We start from the raw sequence: 25,446 nt of genomic DNA, 5'->3' as shown, positions 1-25,446 counted from the left end.
TTCAGTAATAAAATGCAAGAAGTTCCATTGCAGCACTTCAGGAGGAGAGCAGAACTCATTAGATAGTCTATTTAAGGATAAAGCTTTCTCAAAGCTTTATTCCAGAGTTCTGCAATTAGTGCCATATATATGGCATATGCTCTTAGTTACAAAGCTTAACCTGAAAAATTCCCTAAAAAAAGGAGGGGGGATTTTAGTTCCTCTGAAAAAAGGCATCTCTTCCCTAACCTTCAAAACGTTCAATAAAACAGCCTCAAGAAAGGAGCATGTAGCCTCCACAACAGCACACTTTTTCAGGCCTTTACAAGATGCCAGTAATGTGTCCATTCTTCTCTGCAGATCCACTATTTTACTGTAGCCAGGTACCTGCCACTTCATTTCCTGTCTTTATGCACTGTTTCTTGCTCGTTCCTCTCTTTTTTTCCCAGGAAATAGTTTGCAATGTATGTTGCCATACTTCTGCTCCAGATCTCAAGCAGCGTGAGAAGAGGAAAGCACACGCGTCAGAGATAGACCTTTGCCTCCTACATTGAAAAGACTCTCTTAGGTCCCTACATGCCTAACCTTACTTGCAGGCTGAAAGTAATGCTAGATGAATATGAAGCAAGTTGCTCCCAACCTGAGCACTGGGGGTCTCAGCTGCAGCAGCGCTCAACTTTCACAGGCACAGAAGGAAATTAAAAACTTGCTTTGGACATCCTAGGCATTAAATTAGCACAAAAATAGAAAACAAGCGAAAAGCTAGTAAAAATGAGCTGTTCAATCACAGGTCACTTTTTATCTCATCTGTGCTTCAGCTTTCCATCTGAAAAGTGGAGATGATATAGCCTCACTTCAGAGGCATATTATGAAAATTAATCCACTGATGTTTCTTAACCACTTTGATTGCCAGAGGAATGCTCATAATTACACTAATAATTTTGTACTCTGAGTAGGATTTGACTATAAGTAGTAAGCAGGCACAGAGCCTTGTAAGGAAGAAGGAGGTAACAAAACGTTCAATGGCTATTTCTTAATTGAGCACCATTCATCTCACCCGTAGAATCAAACAAGAGTACAAAAACAAAGGAAGAAAAAGCACCATAAAAGGAACACGACTTCACCCTTAAAGACAATAAAACAATACACAGGTACTGATCCTGAAACTAAAATTGCATGGGTCCATATAAAAAATGTAGAAATAATAGAACTGAATGCTGGACCACGCAGCCTTAACACCCTTTTACAACAAGTTTTTGTAAGACCAAGGCCTACCATAGGCGAGTATGTCATATATTATTTACACATTGTGTGTACATATGGACGGATACAAAAAAGTCAGTCTTTCAACTCAGGGTACATAAATATCTATCATTTGGAAGTCTGTGTATCCCGCTAAAAAGCACTGAAAATGACGGTTTAGTCTTGCAAAGCTGACAGTGCCTTAAGTATAGGGGAAGGCTCACCCTAACACTGGACATGCTAACTTGCAAAAAACAAACTGCAGAGACAAAACTTAATTAACACTTCTTTTAAATTACCCGTTTTGCTGTTTCAATCAGAGAAGCTGCTTCAGTCTTGCCCACTTGTTGCACCATTTTGTAAAACAAACCATCTTTTTCTTGTAGTAGAATGTAAGGCTCATCATATTCTTTTAATCTTCCTGCATCTAAAACCTGTTAAATCAACAGAAATAAACTTATTAGCGTAAGAAATTTCAAAGCAAGTGTTAGAGACTTATTATAAGCAGGGTGCGTGGGGGACTATAAGCACTTTAAGTACTAAGACGAATTTTGTATCCTGTAAATGAAATCTTATGCCATCTCCAAACAAGCATAGCAATTCTTCACTTTATAGACCAGTTGTACTATATTTGAGTGCCCTACAGCCATTCTACCTATAGGAATTCAATGCAAAGTTATGCAGAATATGGAAATACAATGCTTGTGAAGCCAACAAAGCAGATAATAAGATTCATTGTGTAAGAAAGAAACAAAGGCCTGCTGCTGAGAGGCATAAAATGGGCTCTGAAGTAAACAGCTGTAGGTATAAATCAAGCAACAGCGACCAAGACGATCAGGGGAGAATAAGCAGGTCTTCTGGATTAGAGGAGGTGAAGATATAATTAAAGAAAATGAGGATGTTGCTGAAAAGATAAAACAGTTTCTTGCATCATTTTTTGCCAACTACAGATTAGAAAAATACTTACCCTGAACCTATTCTTTCTACATAAAAAAGATGACATGCCACCAGGGACAGAGGTACCCAAAAAGAGGATGGGAGAAGGAAAAAATATTAGAGAAATTAAACAGGCATTAAGTTGTTAGGCCACAGAGGACATATACAGTCAAAAATATTAAAAGAATTTAAGAATAAGCTGACTGAACCTCTAAGAACATATTCTCATATTAGTGACTCTTTTTAAGGACTGTATGCTAGCAAATACTGCACTTACATTTTGAAAAGCCTTAAAGGATCATGCAGGGAACTTTCAGACCAGTATATTTTTTTTTTTTTTTAGATAAGAAAGTAACTTAGTCAAAACAATCATTAAAACAGAAACATAAGACACACACCAGATCACAGTTAGTAACTATTCCCCACAGTTGTAATAACAGTTGTACCTCACAAATCTGATTGATAGAATTTGTCAAATACACCAGAAGACAAGTAAAGGATAAATGGTTTATTTGGATTTTCAGAAATGTACCTGATGTAACTAAATAGTCAGGCTATAAGAGACAAAAAATATTCAAGAACTTGGATAGTAAACTAAGATTAGAAATAAATAGTGTATTTTTGCTGTGGGGAAAGCTTAACAGCTAAGAACTGGCAGGTACCACAGCATTCTGTGGTAGCTACTTATGTGTTAGTCATGAGAAAAAGGAGTTATCTGCAAAGTGACGAACCTCCAAACGACACAAAAGCATGCAGGTAAGTCTAGACCAGAAGATATTCAGATAAACTTAACTAACCTAAGTGAGTGAGCAACACAATAGCAAGGAAAAGTGAATATTGACAAATGCAATATACTCAAATACTCAAGTGGCTTACAAATTAATGGTATTGACTCAAGAAAGAGATTTGGTATCAGTCTGTAAGTTCAGTACCCTATTTCATGTGTAGGAGCAGCAAAGTTTAAAAAAGTTATGCGAGAAAATAAAGTAATACAGAAAATATTTCTGTTCTTACATAAATAAAAAAACTGAATACACCTAGCATGCTATTGAAAAAGATATTGCCGTAACAGACGGACTTCAAGGACTTATAACCAAAGCCATAATTGTGGTGTACATACTTGTAGAAAAAAAAGATCTATAAAAAAATGGGGCTGTTCATTTCAGGAAAGAAATGAAAAAAGGGTATCATGAGGACAACTTCCAAAATAACTTGCAAATTTATGTTTGAAAGAAGAAACTCCAGCGAGCTTGGAGATAAATTCAAAGTGTGGTGAGGCAACTTTCAAGCACGTGCAATTTGCCCGTGGAACTCCTTAAGGCAAAATATCCTAAATGGGAAGAGCTCGGCTGAATCTACAAGCGGACTGGGCACCTGTTAATCACAAAATACGCAAGGAAGTAGGACAGGTGAGCCAACCCATTTGGCTGCACCAGTGTGACAATGAGGCGCTGCTGAGATCTTTCTTTGACCCAAAGGACCCAACAGCAAGGGAAAGATTCCCACCCCTGAGCTTCCCATTCAGTTGAGTACATTACATCAAAACATGTAACAACTCAGCCAACTATAACAGCATAACTACATCTAATTTTATAAATTGTTTGCAGAGAAACCTACAAAAAGTTATCTTCTATTTTCAAAAGCTCCTGTCTTAGAGCACCCAGCCTGCACTGCGATTTCCTCCACAAGAGCCTTCCAGCACTGTTTGGTACATAGCTGAAGAAAGTGCTAGCAGAAAAGCTTTATAACACCAGTAGCACCACACAGCACAATATGTAGTAATTTAATATACAACAGATACAGTATTTCCTCGGCAAAAGCACTTTTTGTACACATGGAGGTATTTCCGTATACTTAATCTTATCCCATTTAATTTGAATATTTAAAGATAAATTAACAATATAATTTTCATCACAATCTTTTATATACTTCAGTAAGTCATAGTTAAACACAGCTTCTTTAAGAATGGAATAATCCAGTATAGTTCTACATAATAATTGAATTTGGGTGCCACATAATAGGACATCTCAGGTGCCTTGAAAAAGTAATTTTTTCTTCAGCATACCACTATATTATGTAACAACTCCTAGAGAATTGAAGAAAAAACATATTGAATATGTGTCTCTATGTAGAAAATCAGACTCTTAAAAAATTTTGTATTACTGCAGTATTCAGATTCTGCTACATTAACAATAATTTTGCAAATATTTGAAACAGTCATAAACATGGACAAACTTTCTCCTCCAAAGAACCTGGGAGGGAAAAAAGGAGAAATCTACTCCTCCTTGACAGGTTTTAAACAGCCAAGTCCAAAAGCGGAACAGACAGGGCAATCTGTATCTACAAAAATTACATTCACATTTTAAACAAATCATTAAGCTATTAATGTCCTTTCTTGGGAAATAAAAATACAAACTTGTGTTATGAAAATAGATAGAACAAATATAGGACAAATAAAATTTGTGTTATTCTTAAAAATCTCAGATGAAAAAAAGAATGAAACAGAACAGACAACATTGTTCTTACAAGTCAGGAATATTCCATGTACCGTGTTAACTAAGAAAAAAAAGTATTTCTATTAACTGTTCTCATCTATGTGACAAAGGAGAGAATTAGAGCTGATTTACTTGTGAGTTATACATTTATATATTTATACATTTATTAAAAAGTGCTTATACAAAGAGATAGGTACTCTTCTTTGAAGAAATATGTGCTGATAAAATTTAAATAAACAAACAGATACTTTGGCTAAGGCTTTGCATACTCTTACTCACTGACTCCAAGCAAAATTAAAATCATTAAGACTTCAAAAAGCAAGCTAATCATTCAGGAAAGGTGGAATCTGGTATTTACTAGCCACATATTTTCTGATCCACTTGCATGCAGCTCTTATCACTGTACAATATGACTGAATTGAACCCAGATACATTCCCAGGCAGTTGTACCTGTGGAACTTGATACAGAAAAAAAAAAGGAAGCCTATAGTTTGCAAAATCCGATCGGCACAGTGATTACGGAGGTCACACAAAAGAGTATGGGACTTGAAATAAGACTGGGATTTCATTATAAACTTTAACACAGACCTTAGAGACAGAGATGTTGGACAAATCATCTAACCTTTCAGTTCCTCAATCTGACCGTTTGCAAAATAGACCAAACAAAGCCTCATAATCATGCTGTGGGTGTTAACTGTCTGTGAAACAATTAGACAGCTCAAAGTATATCAATAGCCCAAAGTATATCAACCCAAAACACTTGTATGTAAACCAGGACCAGATTCTCCACTGCTTTGCACTGGCAGCCTCTTTTATATCCTCTGCACTGCTCTTGCCTTTGTAGTCAGAGCCTCATGACTTCAACAGGATTTTCCCATGTGGAAGAGTAACTCCTACAGTACAAAACTTACAAACTGGGACATTGGTGATCATGCAGAAGACGGCATGCAGGAAAACTCTTAGTGGAATTTACTCCCCTCCTTATGTATGGTGAAGCTGATCTTTACTAACATCTACCCAAATTATCTTTATTCAAGCAGTCCTGTTCAGGTATTTTATGTTCTACCAGTGCTTAAACGCTATACTGCTCTTGACTAAAAAACCTCCATGCCATCTAATTTCACTCCATCTCATGTTTTGTTTGGGTTGAATATTCCGGGCAGCGACTGCTCATCACAGTCATGAAATTTTCAGAAGCACAAGTGCCATGCTGGGCAGAAGGTAAAGCAGTTTTGACATGGAGACACAGAATAGCATAGAAAGAGTGGGATTAAAAATATATGGGGTGTGGGGGAGAGTGGAGCAGAGAAACACAAAAGAGTGATTTGTGACCTGCAAAAGCAACCATGAAAATAGAGTATTAGCCACATCAATGTGTTGTTTATGTTAACACTAGCTACCACAGAAGAGCCATTTGCTTATGCCACAAAAATGTTGCTGAACTAAATTTGAATAAAGTTTGGCTACCACAGGGTAGTCATCCACTTTTGCCTCAACTGTATTCTGCCAAGAAAGTTACCTCTACTCTGTCTAGGCTCCCCAAAACACCAAACTTTGCAATATTTTTATTCCATAATCTCACTTTTTTAAATGCATCAACTCTGCTCTCTATGGACAAATTCAGTGCAGGGGGAAGAGTGGGGGAGTGCTCAGTAACTGAGCTGTCAAATAATAGCACAATAAAGCTAAAGTATCCACAGCAAATACAGAGCTGGCCAACAGACTTCCTAAGCATATAAATATTTGGCTTAACTACTAGTTTAAGTGAGCGTTATTCATATGCAGAATATTTCTCTCAGTCAGATTAGTTTAGACATTCAAAACATTTCGGGAGCTGTTTTCATGCTGCCATTTGTGTGTGACTTAATTAGGAAAAAAAGACAAAAAGGAAAACATAAAACGGTGAAAAGAAATCAGAGATCCATTTTGCAAAGGAAAGAGGAGAAAAACAGGGCAATGAAGGCAAAGGAAGAATATATTCTATAAAGAGAGCCCAAATTTCTGCACAGACTGCAGAACTAGGACAGCACCTATTCTCGCTGAGAGTCCTGTAAATAGCTATATTATTTTGTTGCACAGGACTTTTGAAAAGCAAACATTCACTTCACAAGTTAATTTTATACTGTCGTGGTGAATTAATATAGGTAAAAGAAGTGTGTGTCACCAGCCACAGAAAAGGAAAGAACGTATACCCTTAAGACTGCTGAAACAAGCAACATGAACTTAGGACTATCCATAGACAGAAAAAAGAAAGTTTTAAATCCTGCATTTTCTAACTTTCAGCAACAAAAGCAGACAAATCAAGAGAACAATAGTTATAAAACATTCTGAGAAAAAAAAAGTACAAGGTTGGAAGTGTTCAGCAACAGAGGAGGGGGGCATGGGAATTTACTTCAATTATTACTGAGGAATGACTAGTATTCCTATTCACGTTCATCTTCACCATAAAGCCAGAGGGAAAATGGGGCATTTAAGAGTTGATCATAAACATTTTTATGTCCTATTCAAAAGAAAAATAATTCAAGCAAATCGTTTCCTAGGGAATACATCTGATTTAATTTAGACTTGGAGAAGACATCACCAAACAGCAAAATTATTATAAAAGTTCAAAACTCTTCAGGAATACAACTTTGAACAATGTTTTCCTCAGAGAGCATACATCGAGAGGATCTTCAATAAAGTCCTAGGAAGAGGAGAATATTCAGGAGATGCTTCCGGTTACGTCATATTATAAGAAATATATTTACCAAAGACAATACGTAGCTTTGTGGGAAACAGCCAACAGCCTGTGCCCCAGATGGCATTAAGTTCAGATGCAAGTACGTTCTGCCTCTTCCATCTCATCATGGTTTGTCAAAACAGATCAGAAACATGTATATACTTCTCTGAAGAGTCATCTATAAATATCAACCTACCTAAACAGATTTGCAAACAATGAAGAATTTTGAGAAGGGTGCAGATATAATTCAAGAATCATTTTAAAGCGGTTGCTGGTTGTTCAATTTTTTAATTATGATTTTCTTTTTTTAGGGGGGAGGGGGTACGTGACTGTCTTTCGGTCTTGTCTTCTTTTAGTCTTCAGGTTTAATCTGAGCATTCCCCAAGCTCCTTTAGGGATCGTACACAAATTTTTCTACGAGTAATTCCAGCTAAATTTGGTGTCGAATAACGCACATTTCACATATCATGTGTCAGCTGGGTACTCTTTTTTTCCCTCCGAACAAAGCAGAGAATATTTGGGTGTTTATCTTCTTATACTTTTAATAATTATTTTCAAACCTTCAAAATATTTCACCTCAGCAGAGCTTAATTTTGCTGCAACAATGCCAAGTCTGCCATTGATTACTGGGAGTTGACATGCACCCCCCTAAACATACGCACACAAACTTCACAGAAAAGACAACTTCAGTTATCATGTTCTGTAACCAGAACTAGAGAGTTTCTTTAAACTGACATTATTCCTGAGATGCAATTCATGGAAAACTGAGCGTATAGTACTGCTGGGTAAATTGTTCTATATATGAGTTATCTTTACTTTTCTCAGAGGCTTAAAAATCTACCCTTCTTCTATTTTCCTCCACCTGACTGCACACTGTTCAAAGCTGGCTGGAATGTTGTGAGGGAAAAAAATCACAATTATGTACGCTGCAATGAGTCTTTCTCTACTGACAATCGTTTGATATTAACTCCTTCTGTATCTTTGTTGAGGAAAGAAAAGCCTGTTAACCAGCCACTGCAGATGTTTTCCATATTCATCCATTTCCTTATCTCAAAACATCTGATATACCAGTGCAAGTTCAACCTTTCCCTTAAGAGAGCGTGAAGTAACCTAGTGTCACATCCTACCAAGAGCCACACATGTTGAGAAAACTCTTCCTTGGCTATCAGCAATGGCTATTTCCATCACTGTAAAGCCACGTTTCTCAATCTGGATTGCAGAAGGGCTCAAAGATGGACCTGAAGTGTCAGAAGATACACTTCAGCTTAAAGAAATCCCACTCTTTAATACAGGTTTGAGGGTCTTACGAAGTTAGATAAGCTACAAGGAAATTATACTTTTCAAAAGGTTAAGGAATATTGTTGCAGATGACTGGGCATCCCTCTTGGTTTTATCAGTTTCTTATGACAATGAATTTGTGGCTCAGCTGCCATGCACAAAGTTTTACCTTATCAGAAACTCCCTGCTCAAAGCATCGGCCGCCAGCATGTCTTGCACTGATTTACATTTAAAATAATACCGTACTGCTGAGAAAGCAAAAAAGCATTCTCTAAAGATTTGCTAGTACTACTAGTGTGGATTCCATACTACTGCTTTCAAAGATATATGATCTGACTGCCCTGTCCTCATCCTGATGGAAATACATCCACGCAAATGCCTGCCAGAATAAGAGATCAAGATTCATCAAGATTCATTGGCTTGCCTTCCTGCAGTAATTCAAATCCAGCTCCTCATTTGAATGCTCCCAGCTGAAGTACTGCTTCAGTAATTAGTTGTTTTATTTAGGCAAAAGAAGAATCTTGCTGGACAGCCCTCTTGAAATTGGGAGCAGCTTTTAAGAACTCTCTTAGCGATGCCAACTTTTTGGAGAGGTGTGGTAAAGAGAATCAACAACTGGCAAAGACAATCAACAACTCTAATATCTTTTCAAGCTCTTTGGAATTAAATTCCTCATTTTAGAGACTGCTGGGCCAGGTGTGATACCTACGATCGAGGGACTGTGATTGACATGCTTTATTTCAGCTGACAACAGTTACTCAGATACACGACTGTGGCACACAGTTCAGTGTTTTATGCAAAACTTAACCTAAACATCAATATAACATCCTCTCTTAATGGTAGAAATGCATACATTACTCAGCTTTGAAAACAACACCTTCACTGTTAATATTTGTCAACCTGAATATTAAATTCCAGGAAGGAACATTGAGGGATCTGTTTCTCCCTTGTGGGTTGCTAAACAGAGGATTTCAGAGGATTTCAAAAGATCTGGAAACTGTGGAACTTGGCATTGTTCAGATTCAAAACAAAATCGATCATTTCTAAAAAATCATTTGTTAGTGTTCAGCTCTTCCAGAAACTCTGAAAGTATGTGGGTCATCTAAAGAAAGGAGGAACCTAAAGGTTCTCAGGCCCTTGGCTCTCCATCAGCCAGTCAGATGGCCTCCAAATGAGTTAAGAGCCAAGCAGATAGGCTGGTAACCACATTCACTTTCTGATGGAACTGCACTAAAACTCCTATGAGTCTCCCGGAAATACTTCTGATCAGCCCCTACAGTTAGTGTTGAGATCTTTCCTAGATTTTCATATTTGATCTTCTGGATCCTGAAAATCTGTACATCCAGACAATTTACCAGTCAACTTACAAAACACATATATACAAGCAATGTTTTAATGGGATATTGATACTCAGGTATCCTGGGACTGAGTATTCTTTCACCTCTCCGGTACAAGCTGTCTCAGCTATCATGATGAACTTCAATCTTCTGCTCTGTGCAGGTCCCCTCTTTCTATGACCATCTTCTATATTTCAATCTTGACATTTTTTTATCCAGCAGACTTTGGTTCCACAGCACAGCTGGGATTTTTCTTAGGTTACATAAAAAATACCGTTTTCATCTAATATTAACTAGTCAGTATTTTCAAGACAGAGGCTCACTCAAAAAAGGAGTTACTAATGTTTGTTCCTTTAGAACAATAAGACCAGGTGCACAAATATGAATTCAACTTCTCTGTGGACGATTGAATCCAGATTCACAAGCTACTTTAAGGTTTCAATGAAGAATTAGGTGCTAAAAATCTTTGAGGATCTGATCCCTAGTTTTGAAAATTTGGCTCCCGCTCAGCTGCTGTAATCTACCAAGGTCCCTCTGTATTCTTTTAACACACTTCAACAGCACAAGTAGAATAACCACTAATAATTAATCGCATCCAGGATTCTGAGCCAATAAAAGGTTAAAAACCCTTTCAGCTTCTGTACAATAAAAGTGCTATACAATAAAAACAACACTCATGTTACGCCCTTACAGTTCTTCCCGCGTTTGAATATTAAGGGACTAAACAAGAGCTCTGAATGCAGCTCAAATGCTTCTACTTTTCATCAAGTTCCACGCTTTCCCAGATCAGCCTGGGCTCCAGGAAAAATCTACAGCTTTTGCCAGCTGATCCGTCTTAGACATATTATGTATGTGAGGGCCTGTATATGACAGCAAGTAGATCTCCCCCAAAGGGGCAGTCCTACATGCACATACTTAAGCTAAAAAAGTCAGCACTATGGGCAACATGCACAGTGTTCACAAAGGACTGTTTTGCAACTCGGACTGCATGCTTCTATGACATCTTACAACTTAGACATTCTCTTTAGGGGATTGTGGAAGTTTTACTGTAAAACATACATTTTCCAGTAGTGATATTTAAATAGGCGGCAAAAATGCCATCAAAAGAAGAGCCAACAGACCACAGCACTAAAGGCTTTAGCTCAGTAATACTACCTTTAACAAAACACCACTACCTTCCTACATTTTCCATTCCTCCATCTGAAGCTGGGCCACTGGCGTGAAAGTTCATGTGAAGGTATCAGCACGGCAGTAAGGGCTCCTCCACACCTGCAAGAGCTCCGTTTCCCACTGGGCTGCAGATTCAGACTCTCTCATGCCTGTTCTCCCTCTGGCTCCATGACTCTCACATTACCAGCAGCACAGTGCTTCAAAAGGAAGGGTGGAGAGTGGCCTTAACCTGACTGCCCTGCCTGGTGGGCATAGCACCTTCTTGGGAACGGGGAGCGTTCTCTTCAGACCTCCTCAGAGAGAGGGAAAACGTAGAGCTTGGATTTCTGCATTTCCTGGAAGACTGCTCTCATCCCTAAGCCATCACCACCATGTCCCTAGGTGTCTATTAAGAGAACCCTCTCAGCGTTGGCTGTATGAAGGACATTAAAGTGCAATGCTAGGTCAAATGCCAGAATTCAAGAGAGGGGCAAGAGTTCAGGCTGTGTCTGTCTGCAGTGCATGAAACATTGTGCCCGATTTACAAGGCCCACATGTTCCACCACAGTAAATGTAACATAATGTCAGAAAAATGAATGAAGGAGGCTTACCAGATAGAGGCGGGAAGTCATTTTTATTGACGAAGAAAAGGTACTCAAGTTCAACATGCATGGTATATGCATTTCTGCTGTTGGTATCACAAAACAACTTTAAGTTGCACAATGAGATGTCAATGTTGTCTTCTCTATACCATCATGCAAATATTTTAAAGGAAAAAATAAATAAAAGTGCTAGCTCAATGACATAGAATGTAGGGTTTTTTTTTTTTTTATCTGAATCAATCTCAATTTTGATGTTTTGATAAGCTCTCTGGCTTTAAAAGGGAAAAGGCAAAGGAAGAAAATATCATAACTTGTTACCTTACAGAGGGGGTTCAGGTCACTGTGATCTAATAGCTTCTGATACGGAAAGGGGAGCAAACTCAGTTTCAACAGAAAAATGGCCAGTTATGTTTTGAAATCTTGGTCTGGCTCTAGAGTATATTGTATTGCTAACCTGAATATTAGTCATTTCAAGACATAATCACAACCGTTTTCCCATAAACCAAATCTCTTCCCATGTTTCTCTTCAACAAAAACATCTGATTTGAATGACAGTTTTTAATTACTAGATCAAGTCCTGCTTACATAGAGTTTCCATTTCAATGGAGCATTGCACTGATATGAAAAGTCTCTGGGGAGAGACATCCTTGTCATTGGATAATGCACAAATCTTGACTACTGTATGATTTTCCTATAGAAAAATAGCACAGCACAGCATTTAGAGCCTCAGGCTCTTGCCAAATGCATATACTTAATTTACTACTGATTCACTATGCTTCAATTTCTGTATGCTTCTGTTTTCTCCTGTGTAAAAGTACAGTTTCTAAAAAAGGATTTCTCAACCTGGAGAAGAAATCAGAGAGGAGAGAGAGGAATGGATGGTGCGGATTTTCTGAGATCCCACTGCAAGTCTTGGGAGCAGCTGCCCCAGGCTGCTCCTGGCTCCGTTTGGTGAGCTGCAGAGGTAATTTAGGTAAAAGGCCCTCACCCTCTAATATGAGGAAAGGACAGGGAAAGAACTGCTGCCACACCGTGGTGGTGGGAAAGCTATGCGTGATGAGGGGCTAGTGGAGGAGGCATGAGCTAAGGTTTGGCTAGGATGGGCACCCACTGCTGTCAGAAAAGAGGCCGTGGCAGCACTTCTGCCATCCTCACTCTCTGCCAGGGAGCAAGGTGGCTGCCTGTGCCAAATAGCTAAAATAGGTACTGTGAGCACCTGATGGGAGGAGTTAAAACTCGGGTTCTCAAACAAATAGAGAATAGGGAATGAGAAGGTTTCCAATGAGCATCAGGAACAGTACAGGAAAAAAAAATAAAAGGTTTGAAAACCGCTGGATTATAATTTTATGGTAGTATTATCTGATGGCCTGACTTAACAAGTCTTTCCAACCCTGGTTCCAAAGATCGTATGGATACTTCCCTATCTCACCCAGGTGTTTGAAGTTTAATTAATTAATGTTTGTAAAGAGCGTTACAATTTCCAGATGAAAGGTCCTATGCAAGTGCAACGCAATATTACTCACTGAGGTGATTGGGTTAGGAGTATCACATTACACAATACAGCTCTTCCCTCAATGATTTTAAGTGTTTGAAGTTCTGATAAAATGTATTTATCACTTAGATAGATATAATGGAAATACTCTTTAAGGTGTGACCTGGATTATGAAACTAGAGGTATAGTTTTGGGAAGGGAACAAACAAGAATTAAAATAACTCCTGAGGCCAGATTTGTCTACAGTTGTATAAAATGTATTCTGTTCCTTTTTCTTCCTCTTCCAGTAGGCTTTTCTTTTCTTCTGAAATAGAACCGGTTATTACAATGGCTAGGAGCAGACATGCAACAGTTCACATTCAGTTCCTATTTCCATACTCATCCAACTTGACATTTTCTCATGACTTCCTTAGAATTATTTTTTGCTCTTTTTTTTCTAATGTTTGGATTAACCCTAAAGGTGAACATTTTCTTTTTGGAAAGTTCTAGCCTAACAAGCAATTAAACTGAATTTAATCAAAAGTTTGTGGACAACACCAAACTTGGGATTGCAGTCAATATGCTCAAGACAAGGATGACATTCAAAGGGATCTAGACAGCCTAAAGGAATGGGCCAACAGGAACCTCATGAAATTCAACAGAGACCTATATGAAATCCACATCTGGGATGGACTAACCCTCTGCACCAGGGGAGCAACTGTCTGGGCAACACCTCTGCGGAAAAGGAGCTGAAGTTCTGGTGGACAGTTGGCTAAATAAGAGTCAAGCAGCGCGCCATGGCAGTCATGAAGGGTGAAACCATCTTGGGCTGTATCAACAGGAGGTATAGCCAGCAGATCAAGGGAAGTGATTTAGTCAGTGCTCATTAGACCAAATCTGAAATAGTGTGTCCAGTTTTAGGACCCCCAGTACAAGACAGACAAGGGCAAACTGGAGGGAGTCCAGCACAGGCCCACCAGGATGGTCAGGGGACTTGCCCCAGGAAGAAAGGCTGAGGGAGCAAGGCTTATTCGCCCTGGAGAAGAGGTGGCTTGGGGGGGACCTAACAGCAGCCTTCCCACGCTTACAAAGAAGTTACTGAGATGGACCCAGGCTCTTTAGTGAGGTATACAGTGGGAAAACAAGAAACATTTGCCATAAAATGAGAGGAGCTTCCAACTGGATATAATGAAAAAAAAATTCACAGCAGGGGTAATTGGGGCAAGTTGCCCAGAGAGGCTGTGGAATCTCCATCCTTGAACATTTTCAAGACCCAACTGGACAAAGTCCTGAGCAACCTGGTCTGAAATTAGTGCTCACCACACTGAGTAGGACTTCAGACTACAGATCTCCTTCAGATCTCAGATCTCCTGAGGTCCATTCCAACCTGAATGATTCCATGGGAAGAAGAAAAAAAATGCTTAGCTTGCGCTAGCTTATATTCAGATTATGTGACTCGTTTAAGAACAGGACTTGGACTTCTGCGATTGAGTCAAGAGTGTTGAACAATTTTGATCAACATTTGCTTGAAGAACAACTTTATTATGTGTCAGAAGACAATTGTCAATATTACAACTGTCAGGTTCCATATTTGCTCTTCACTCATTTTTCTATCAAGCTTACCCTGATAGCAAACAATAGGGATTTGGGATGGCTTATACATGCAGGCATTATTGCATCTAGACGTCTCAGTTACAGGGGAAACGAAATCAAAAGGTTTAAGAACACTGAGTAAGGAAAAACAGTGCACTTCAGTTTGTGCATTTTTACTCTTAAAGAATGTGCATCAAGTTAAATTTGTATATTACTAAAATATATTATTGAGAGATGAAATTTTAAAACTAAAAGCCTTCTTTAGCCAAATTTTCTCAAATTTCCTAATATTTAAGTAAATGATTAACCTTCAATGAATGCTGTTTTTGTTGTAAATGATACTCATTTAATTGTTAGTTGTTCTAGAGGGGCATTCTTCTTTGTTAGATTTTTAACACATATTTTCATTATTCTTTCAAAATTTTGTTGTATTCCCACTAGGAGGTGCACACCTGAGTAAATAAAGTAATAATCATTTAAAAAAGTATAACAGAGGTACACCTGTCATAACTCTGGTCAGTCTTAATATACTATAGTATTTCCACTTTGCATGGAAACAGAATGCATTACTCAGAATCAATAAGGATGTCAAGAAAACAGATTTCTTAATGGGTTGTGTGTGTCAGTTCCCTCCTTTTTTCTGTATTATTCTTCTTGCTCTCCTGCGTTCCAAAAAACTATAGAAGTCTTAAGATCAAAATGAAGTAATATAAAAAAGACAAAAAATGTTTTAAGTTACTGAAGACTGTGGACCCTAAGGCACAACTTTTTGCAAATACGCTCAGAGTGTACGCTTAATACACTCTGAAGACATCATTAAACTATTCTAAAAAGATTGCATTAGACAATGTATGAATATAAATGGCCTTTTAGGAAAGCAGAACTCTTAGTAGGGCCTAAACTGAAACAACATAAGGTTAAAAATAGTATTTTTAGAGTCAGTATACAATAGAATAGCTATACCTTTCGTAATAAGACACTGAGTAGTTTGGGGAGAAAGATGATTTCCAAGTTGCATGCTTTGCTCAAATGCTTTTTAGTAAAAAAGTAAATAAAAATATTTAGCTTTCATTATAATTGTATGATATTAAAAGGTAAACTAAGAAAAAATCTTCATGGAAAGAGCATTCCGTGCATAACATATTAATGGTAGTTAATGAACCAAAACCCACAGAAATCCCTTTGGACAGCTAACAAACACACACAGCTATTAATTAGGTCACAGTTGTTTCTGCATAAGTCTTTTGTTCACTTTAGTTGTAGAAAACACCAATATATACATCCGACTTGTGGGGAGGTATTCACCAGGGAAGAAAATATTTATTTATTACACTTTAAATGCTTGTAATACATGACTTATTATGACAGTTCTGCTGGTTTCTCTCTTTGCAAGTAAACTATAATCACTCACTTCACAATTTATTCTGTTCTATGCCTCAGAACACCACTCACCTCAGATTTCTTTTTTTTTTTTTTAAATGATTTTCAGATTTTTCATGATTTTCTTTTTTTTCATTTGTGCATACTGTGGGCAACTGCTATAACTCTTAATCATAGATTTTAAGATGTTTGGAGCATTCAGTAAAAAATAATGAAAGAATTAACGTGCTTCATTTTCTCTCTCTCTCTCACACACACATACACACAAAGCTCAACGGGTTTTTGGTTTGTTTGTTTGTTTTTAAGGTCATCACTGCGAGGGGAAGGGTAATTTCTGCTTGAAGTCCAGTGAAGTTTGAGTTCCCCTTATGAATACGATTTACTATGTCAGTTACTTTGCTAATTGGCTGTTTAGAAAATGTTTGCAAAGAGCTCCTTTCCTATTGCAGAAAATTGCAAAACTGTGGGCTACACATCATTTCAAGGACACAGACCAGCCAGATTTCCTGAGAGCCTAGGGAAGACCATCTCCTTTATGAAAATAATCAGGAAGGATTTCTCATCTTCTGTGCATGTGCAATGCATCCTGGGGCAGGCAGGATGGCAGCGAGGGTATTTCAGAGACAGCGAACATCACTGCTCTATAGGGAATAAAGATGACAGAGGCAGTGCTTCATATTTTCTGTCTGAACCTTGCTTTAGAAAGCTAGCCATGTTCATAACCTCATCAGTCTAGTTCCACCTCTCTCACCACCACCCTTGCCAAAGGGCAGCTGCTGCTTCCTTAACCACCATGTCTCCTGCCCTCTACCACTTCCTTCTAGCACATCCCACACCACTAACACAATATTGTCATTGCCTCCCTCAGTCCACTGAGACTGAATTAATAAACCTGACTGAATTCAGCTGACTCTGTCCAGAGCCTCCTGGGTGCTTCCCCTCAGGCTCCTAGCACTGGCAGAGCTTATTACTCAGGTCTGCTGCTGCAGCTCACCTGGTCATGCCTTGCAGGCTGGAAACCACAGGGCCAAACAATGCAAGAAGTCTTTTCAGGTCATTACTTCTACAGTTTTACGAGTTACCAATCACCGTAGGTTAACTAAGATAAGCCTAAAGGAGAGCTAAACTTCTGCCCATTTCTGGATCAAAATTAAGAAGAAAAAGTCAACAAAATTATCTTATTCAGGGAAAAAAAGAATTTAAGCAGTTGACTGTCTTACCATAATCTTGTCGCTGTCAATAATGGTGTTCAAGCGGTGTGCGATGGTTAGCACTGTGCACTGAGCAAACTTTTCTCGGATAGTCTTTTGAATGAACTCATCTGTTCTGAAACACAGCAAGAGCAGTTTAGACAAAAATGAGATGTTTGCATAGAAAACTGAATGGTAGGCAGGTTCTATGACTTCATCAAACATGACTGTTCAGCAGGAAATATACATTTATGAAGTCATTGCAGTGCTTCTTCCTCTCGCTATATTAGATGACTTGAAGGCATATCATGAAACAGACTCCAAAACCTGTCCTCTAAAGTTTGAAGAGGAAAGAATTTCTTCTTGGAAGCAGAGCAATAGGTTTCATTTCTGGAGATTAACTTTCCAGGCTTTGATTACAGAAGGAAAAACATTCCTACAAGTTAGATTTAGATATTCCTACAGACTTCTTCACTTAAAAAGTCACTGCTATTTCATTTTAAGCTTAGTTTGTTTAAGCAGTTAAGAAAAGTTGGTGAAAACAAATACCCTTCATTGTAAATGGACTGAAGAACGAACACAAGAGAGCCTACAACTAAGGTTCTTGATTTCAACTGTGTAAAGAACTGAAGTAAGGAACTAGCTGGTAAGCTAACCAGTTCGAACTGGAATAGCTCCAGAACTTGAATACAGAAAAAGAGAACTTGGCATATCCTTAAATCAAGTGTTAACTGAAACTCACATCGCAAAGAAAGGGATAAAAGCTTTCAGTTAAGAGTCTCAGTCTCCTGTATGAATAACCACCAAAGAAAAGATATTAGGAGGAAACATAAGACTTGAAAAAAAATAAAAAACAGGCTAGAGCAGAGATATTGAATTGAAGAACAGGGTTGAAGTGAAAACTACAATACATTAAGGTGAGAACAACCCTGAAAAGAAAATAAAGTTATAGGGAAACAAGCAGTAGAGGCTAAAATGCTCTCAAGCTGCATAAATGAGCATTAAGGCAAAAGAGCTGCTATACCAATAAAACTGGAAATTATTCAAGAAACTAATTGTAGAGAAGTATTGACATCATCTAACTTAGAGCACTGCAGCAAGGCATAAATTTGGGAGTCTATATAGCTCTCTCTATAGTCAATGAAAAGGGGAAAGACTTGGCTAGAAAGGGAAAGACAGCACCTGAATCAGGCAGCCATCAGGTGACGAATGCCCTCTAGAGGCACCTCACCCTCCATACTGAATGGAAGCCTTGGCTTCCAACCTGGGCACAATGCCAGGCTATGTGAATATGCGTATATTGTGTATCAGCTTTCAAAAAGAATGATTAATAGTGACAATGGAGGAAAAAAGCAGTGTAAGAATTAAAATTCTCATCCAGGATAGAAGGAAGAGTCATACAGCTCAAGATACAATGGGGTTAGTGGGACCAAAGAAGCACCAACCTCGAATTCTGGCACTCTACACAAATCCTTATTCAGACAGACTGTAAAAATCTAAGTCTCAGATTATCGTCTTCTGCCATGTCTCACCTAAATACAAATTCATATCTCCATTTTGGGCCATGAAGTTTTCTAAGCAACTAAACAGAACTTCCACACCTGCTTGCCATCATCCACGTCTGGGGACAGAAGCATTTACGTTCCGTCACGATTCTGGAATTGGCAAGGAAAAACTTAGTCTTTGCTTAAATTCTGGTTGCAGTCTGAACCACCAGAGAGGTTTGCAGCCTAACATACTCTTTTCCTGATCATCTTTTGCTAATAGCTTACCAGTAAGAGCATCCATTCAAGAAATCCAAGAACAACGTTCTAGCCATCAGTCAGAGAGAGCTTGGCTCTTCTGCTCCCATTTCCTAAAAGGAGCTAAAGAACATGGTGGGAGGCAGGTATCCCTCAACAACTCCTTTTGAACTAGGCAATCAGAGAAAGGGACAAGGGCAGAAATCATGACAGAGCCAGGCTCTTTAGCCCAGTGGGTAACAGCTTCCTTAAGCAAAAAAAGTTGTTCACCCTTAACGCTCCACTAGCCTCACATGTCTCAGATCACAGGAATACCAGGGTATTCACCCCATTATTAATGCACATTATATTTTTGCCATCTTCTCAGCAATGCCTCAATGACCTGACTATTCTTTCTTTCAACAGAGAAAATTAGGGCCACACATGATAACGCTCAGTAGGGAAGAGGCTTATATGGACAGCAGGGTGCATTCTCTGCAACAGTTTAGAGACAGTCTACATTGAATAGCAAAACAAAAGTCTCAGTAATACTACCTAGAAGAATGTAAAGAAAGCCTTTTTCTTTCCTTATAGCCAAGCTCAGGGTCAAGTTTCCTGAAGAGCTAAGGCGCGGAGAGAATCACAGTTTGTTCAGGAATATTGGAAACACCTTTTAAAAGAACTTGAAACGATGTGCAACTCTCAAGTTATGCTTTTATCTCAGTAACACGCATAATCGCTGAACATCCCTGGCCTCTGCATTCACCTAGTAGACCTTTTATTTATTACATGTATTCTTCACAGCACCACCTCTTCCTGCATTTAGGATAGAAACCATTTCTCATTCTTAGATAGATATTATCAATCTATTATCTTAAATAGGTATTTCTTGAATATAAACTTAGTTCTAATAAGGAACTGCTGGCTGTATTGTGGGTGCAACAAGGGTTCTAAAATGAGACTACAAAGCAATCAGAAAAAGATCTAATAGCTCCATCTTCAAATATCACAGTATGAAGTCTCTTGCAGACATGTCCACTGATAGGAACTGGACCAGATCCTCTTTAAGGTTCACGGGAGATCTTGGAGCATAGTTTTTGGGAAGGCAGGCAGAAACACAACCAGGAACCTAGCAAGACAATCTTGGGAAAAAGGTAGGAGGGAAAAGAACATCAAAAGGACTAAGTACAGAACTAAGTGCTGACAGAGTGCAGAGACTACCCATGCCAACTAAATATGCCTATCCTCCAAAGTGCAAAAGGAAGCAGCATTTCTGCCCTTTTTTGACGGCATCAATGGGCCCTTTGTGGTGCCTACCCACACTGAGGCAGTGGCCAGGCAAGTGGCAATTAATTTCATCATCCACTTTAGTGGATCAAGCCCCATCATCTTTCAGGTACAGAAAGAAAGAAACCAAAGGTGCAAACTGAATACCAAACCAGGGCTGCTGGATGACAAAAGTTCAACCCTAATCTGATTTTATGAAAATAGAAACCACCCTACTGCCCAAAGAAGAGCGCGATAAGAAAGCATAAAATGGCAGTATAGCTGTCCCATCATCATTGTGGGATGGGAATCCACAGCAAATTTCAAAGCAACCCAAGATTTGGTAAATCCTTCTGACTTAGTTGACTGTGTAAAACAAAAAACAACAAAAAAAACTATCTAAAAAGCAAGAATAAATACAATCTGAATGAGAAGCAACCAGGCTGCTGATACAGAAACACTAGATAAGTCGTTATCTTCAGTTTAATGCCCTCTCGGGATTGTCCTGGAAGCATATCTCACACTATACAATTCCTGAGTGGCCACAGAGTAGGTAATACATGCTGATAATTTCTCCAAAAGACAGACAGTTACAGGTAGCACTTAGATGTAAAGAAAGGCTAAACCTTACAAGGTTAAACTGGCTGATGAACTAAACTATGTTCAACAGCTGTGTTTAACCAGACTCCATGAGCAATCAATTTAAAAATGTGGCAGATCAGTCTCAAAAGCTTTTGTCTTCTACAAGCAGTACAAATACCAGTTAAAACATACTACTGTACTCAGTGCACAAATACCTCAGTAAGATCAGTGCTAGCAATTTTTTTTTTTTGGAAAAAAAAAAATCTTTATTACTACGCATTTTGGTTTAATATATCACTGAACCGACTACAGAACGATTTGCAGCTCTTCTGCTTTGGATTTGACACAACCTTCCAGAATTATTTAACTGATATAAAGTTATTTCACTCACAGGGATAAGAATTCCAGCTGAAAGACCAAGAAGACAAAAATCACACTAAACATCTGTCAATCATCATGTAAAACATGTAAGTAGTCTGACTTAGGTGAATCTTCTTTATGGTATGCCTCTCCCCTCCTTTTTGACAGCAATGACACCCCTGCAGGGCACAGGGCAGCCAGCAGCTATGAGGAGCAAGGGAGATAAGGGTACACCTGGGAGCTGGAAGACTGTAGGAAGGAGGGAGAAAGCAGCACTCCAAATTCCTTCTCTGCACTCCCTTACCTAGTTTTACCTAGCGGCAAACAAGAACAGCCTAACTGAGCCAGAGGACCATGGTGGGGGGCCCTTCAGCCCTGGGGAAGGCACACTGCACATCTCTGTCCTTATCCACTGCCTCGCACCTTCTCCCACCCTCCTCTTCCTCCCACCCGCAAACCCTGCCTTCTCTCATTTGCTTCTAGGCTAAACTGGAGAAGGGACATGGTTGCAGCAGTGGTTGAGGCAAAGAGATCAAGAGCCAGAGAAACAACAATAACAAAAAAACATCTCCAGAGCTGGCGGCAGCTCGCCATGGTTTCCCATCCCAGGTGCTTGATAGGATGTGTGCTTGCCAGCAGGCTAGAGACAAGGGTGCCAGGTACGGGGGTTGTGCATCAGAAAAGGAGGTGGTTTTCTTTACACGCCAAAAATGCCTCCCTAACTGCTTAGTTAAGCAACATGCATCAGCATTTCCTTATGAGCGTCCTATCAGATTGCACAGCTGAAAAATACTCTATGCTCTAGTGATAGCAGCACATTAAGGGAAGGGTAATAACGACTGCAATGCAAACTGAATTCAAAGAAGAAGTTTCAAGTTATTATTTGTATTGTTATGCCTAGAGTTGACACAAACATTTACCTTATTATAATATATGTTGCAGCACACATTAATCAAGATCAATTAAATGGACGGTGCAAGTTGTGAACACACATATGAGATGCCAAAAATCGGGAAGATGAGTAAGATGGTATTAAACTTCCACAGCTACAATTAATCATAGTTAATCTATCAGTACTCAGCTGAAAATAAACTAATAGTCAAAAAACAAAACAAAACAAAACAAAAACCCAACACTATACCACACTCTGGGAAGGGAATGCACTCCTCTAAAGGTTTTAGAAATACACTGTCAGCTGAACTGCAAAGCTACTCTAGTGGCAACAGTTCTCCCCCAAGAAGATGCTATAAAAATGAGTCACGCCCAGATGACATACAAAATCCTTAATGCATCTGTTTGAGGGACTCGCTGTGTTATTGTCCTCTTTGGACTATGAGTTCTCCCTCAAGCCATAGTTTGTTGGAACTATATATTCAGCTCAGACTAATTGATGCAGTACGTCTGCAGTATTGTTTCCAAAATATTTCCATCAGTGTTTCAAATGTTTCAAAAGTTAACAGTGGGGTACTTCGCTATTGGAACAATTCAATAAGGGTTGTCATTGAAAATTTTTTCTATTGAGGTTCAACGTTCTTCTAGAAGTACACTCTAGTTCAAAAAGAAATGAATTCAGGAAAGTTCTGCTGGTCTGAGTTATACAAGACATAATAATAAATGATAAATGGGTCCCTCGTCTAGCTTAAAAAAATCTCTAAATCTGTTCTGTAATTCCTGTGGTGTTTAGGATATTTTACCTTTTTTGCTCTATTTTATCTGTAACTTGCTATGGTACTGAAGTAATCTGAAGGGATAGGATCTTATAGAGAAGAGTATCTGTTTTGTTTATAACCATTTTTCATCTCATTTTTTAAATAGATATTTGCTAATACTTGATTTCGGGAAGAAACGTCTCTGCAAAAAATAAACAGAACTCAACTTAAATGTCAGTACTACGCTGATGTTACTGAACTGCATTTTCAGAGAAGTTATTGTCTATAGCTGCAGGACAAATTCTCCTATTCTATGGAAAGCACTGAAATCAGGGATATTTTGAGCACATTCCCAGTTTATATCATCTGCTTTATATCCAAAGCTCAGCTTCGCCGCTTTCAATAGAGAATAACGATGCCATCGTGGAAAACAAAACAGCAATACAAACTACAACAAATACAGAGTATTTTAAGTTCATCTCTACGGTACTGATGATCATATTAAAAAAAAATTACAGCTCCTCTCAACATGACAGGGTTTTTTTTAATTATTATTATTATTTTTTTTTTTTTTTTACCTTGGGTCCACATTTGCTGTTGCTTCATCAATGATAAGGATCCGATTTTTTTTTAGAACTGCTCTGGCAAGACACACCAGCTGCCTCTGACCAACACTAAAATTAGACCCAGATTCTGCCAGCTGTGTCTCCATTTTATTAGGTAGATCTTCCACAACCTCCTTCAATTGCACCTGTTGACATGTCAATATACTGAAGGATGAGTAACTCCCTTTTAAATCAGCTACTGTTCGTCTGATGACACAACAATAAGTAAGTAAGGTTTACCTTTTATAATCTGACACAAAACGAGTAAGCACCAAGTTGGATTACACAGTGTGTCAGTTATTAAAATTCTAACAACATTAAAGCATATTGTTAAGAATCTATTAATGTTCATTAAAATTAAGACATGAATCAAAATATAACCAAATCATCATCCCAACGGATTTTTTTTTTCATAAAAGACATACATAAAAACATACACATCTACGCACACATTCACAAGCACACATACAGACACACTCCAGTCTACCTTTTTCCATCAACAGCTATGCCCTTATCAATCTAACTAAAATATCTAAAACCTAATATACACAAACACTATAATGTTTTTTTTGGCACATAAATACCAGATGTACATTATTAGACTTATTAAGTTACCTCTTCCAAGACATTCCACAGCTCTTCATCCGTATATTCGTTGAAAGGATCTAAATTTTTCCTCATAGTTCCAGTGAATAAAACAGGCTCCTAAAGCCCAGAATAAATAACATTTTATTCTACACAGAGGTTTTATACCACAATAGTAATTTAATAATAATCAGAACTAATCTATATCAGGAATAGCACAGAAATACCTTAAAACAAGTTATCTTTTGTGAAATGCAAAGGAGTATTTTACAACAGGAGCACATTTAAAAGGGAAAAAAAGACAAAATACTCTATATGGAGATGTTTCCAAAAACAGGTCAAGTTTGCTGGCAGAATTGCTGTACACAGTTCTGCTGAGACTCAGGTAGGCACTTACATGCCACTGTTTTGATACCACAAGCTATATCTACATTTACATGAAATTACTGCTATATTCCTGGCATTGTTAATGAACACCAGCAACAACCACTGTCAATGGGCTTATGCTCCTAAGTTGCGTTTTGGTCGGTTCTGAAAAGTTTGTGTTTGAACTACATAAAACGGAGAGGAACCAAAGAGCTCACAATAGTTTTTTATTTGGTCTTTTTTTTTTTTCTTCTCATTTCATACCATAAAAGCTCTTCAACTTTACCACCACAAAGTCTAAAAGAAACAGTTCTCACTGCTTCAGTGCAACGTTCCAATCTATACACATTGATGTTAATCTATGCTGCTGAAGCATCAAACCAATCTCAGAACTGGAGCACTGCTGGGCAAGGATATAACTCAAAATCAACCAGCAACTCGAACCAGTACATTCTCCTATTCAGGTACCAACGTATGTTTACCTGTGGCTGAAGCAGCATTGTTCCACTTCAGTTCTAGTTTAGGTCAATAATAATCCATTAATCAGACTGGTTCAACTCAATTCATACTGAAAAATGTAATATTTGAGAACAGAGACCACAACTTTTGACCCAGAATCCCTAAGCAATAGACCAATACTCACTCGTGTGAGCAGCCAGATCTGAGAGTCATGCACTGGTACAACTTGAGGGCTAAATTCCTCTTAATACTACACGCAAAGACAACAGTTAAGTCAAAAGCTGTAACACTGCTGATCACAAATGGAGTCCATTCATCATGTTATCAGCATGTCCTTTGAACTGAAGAAATCTTACGCAAAGCTGTTTTTTTTCCCCTAAAAAAATAAAGTCTAAACTAACATTTGGTAACTTCAGCTTACTCCAAGATTAACCTCTGTCTTGACTTATGCCCCATCTAACCCTAGTGATGTCCAGCTCCAG

At 38.4% G+C, this 25,446-nt stretch overlaps 1 protein-coding gene across 4 annotated transcripts in view; it reads right to left on the bottom strand.

Moving 5' to 3' along the window:
- ABCC4 (ATP binding cassette subfamily C member 4 (PEL blood group)) overlaps positions 1 to 25,446 on the bottom strand; it is a 156,417-nt gene that overhangs the window by 5,161 nt on the left and 125,810 nt on the right. For 2 of the 4 annotated variants that reach the window (XM_068928927.1, XM_068928946.1), the window contains 4 exons: positions 24,170 to 24,259; positions 23,528 to 23,700; positions 17,402 to 17,507; positions 1,521 to 1,655 (listed from right to left, as the gene is read on the bottom strand). In XM_068928927.1, coding sequence (XP_068785028.1) covers positions 1,521 to 1,655; positions 17,402 to 17,507; positions 23,528 to 23,700; positions 24,170 to 24,259 — 504 coding nt within the window. Of the gene's footprint in view, positions 1 to 1,520; positions 1,656 to 17,401; positions 17,508 to 23,527; positions 23,701 to 24,169; positions 24,260 to 25,446 lie in introns of those variants that run through there. The other 2 variants (XR_011138104.1, XM_068928937.1) reach the window with 2 other exon arrangements.

The sequence above is a fragment of the Struthio camelus genome, chromosome 1 (assembly GCF_040807025.1).
Source record: "Struthio camelus isolate bStrCam1 chromosome 1, bStrCam1.hap1, whole genome shotgun sequence".
Classification (NCBI taxonomy): Eukaryota; Metazoa; Chordata; class Aves; order Struthioniformes; family Struthionidae; genus Struthio; species Struthio camelus.
This window is presented reverse-complemented; position numbering and strand designations above follow the sequence as displayed.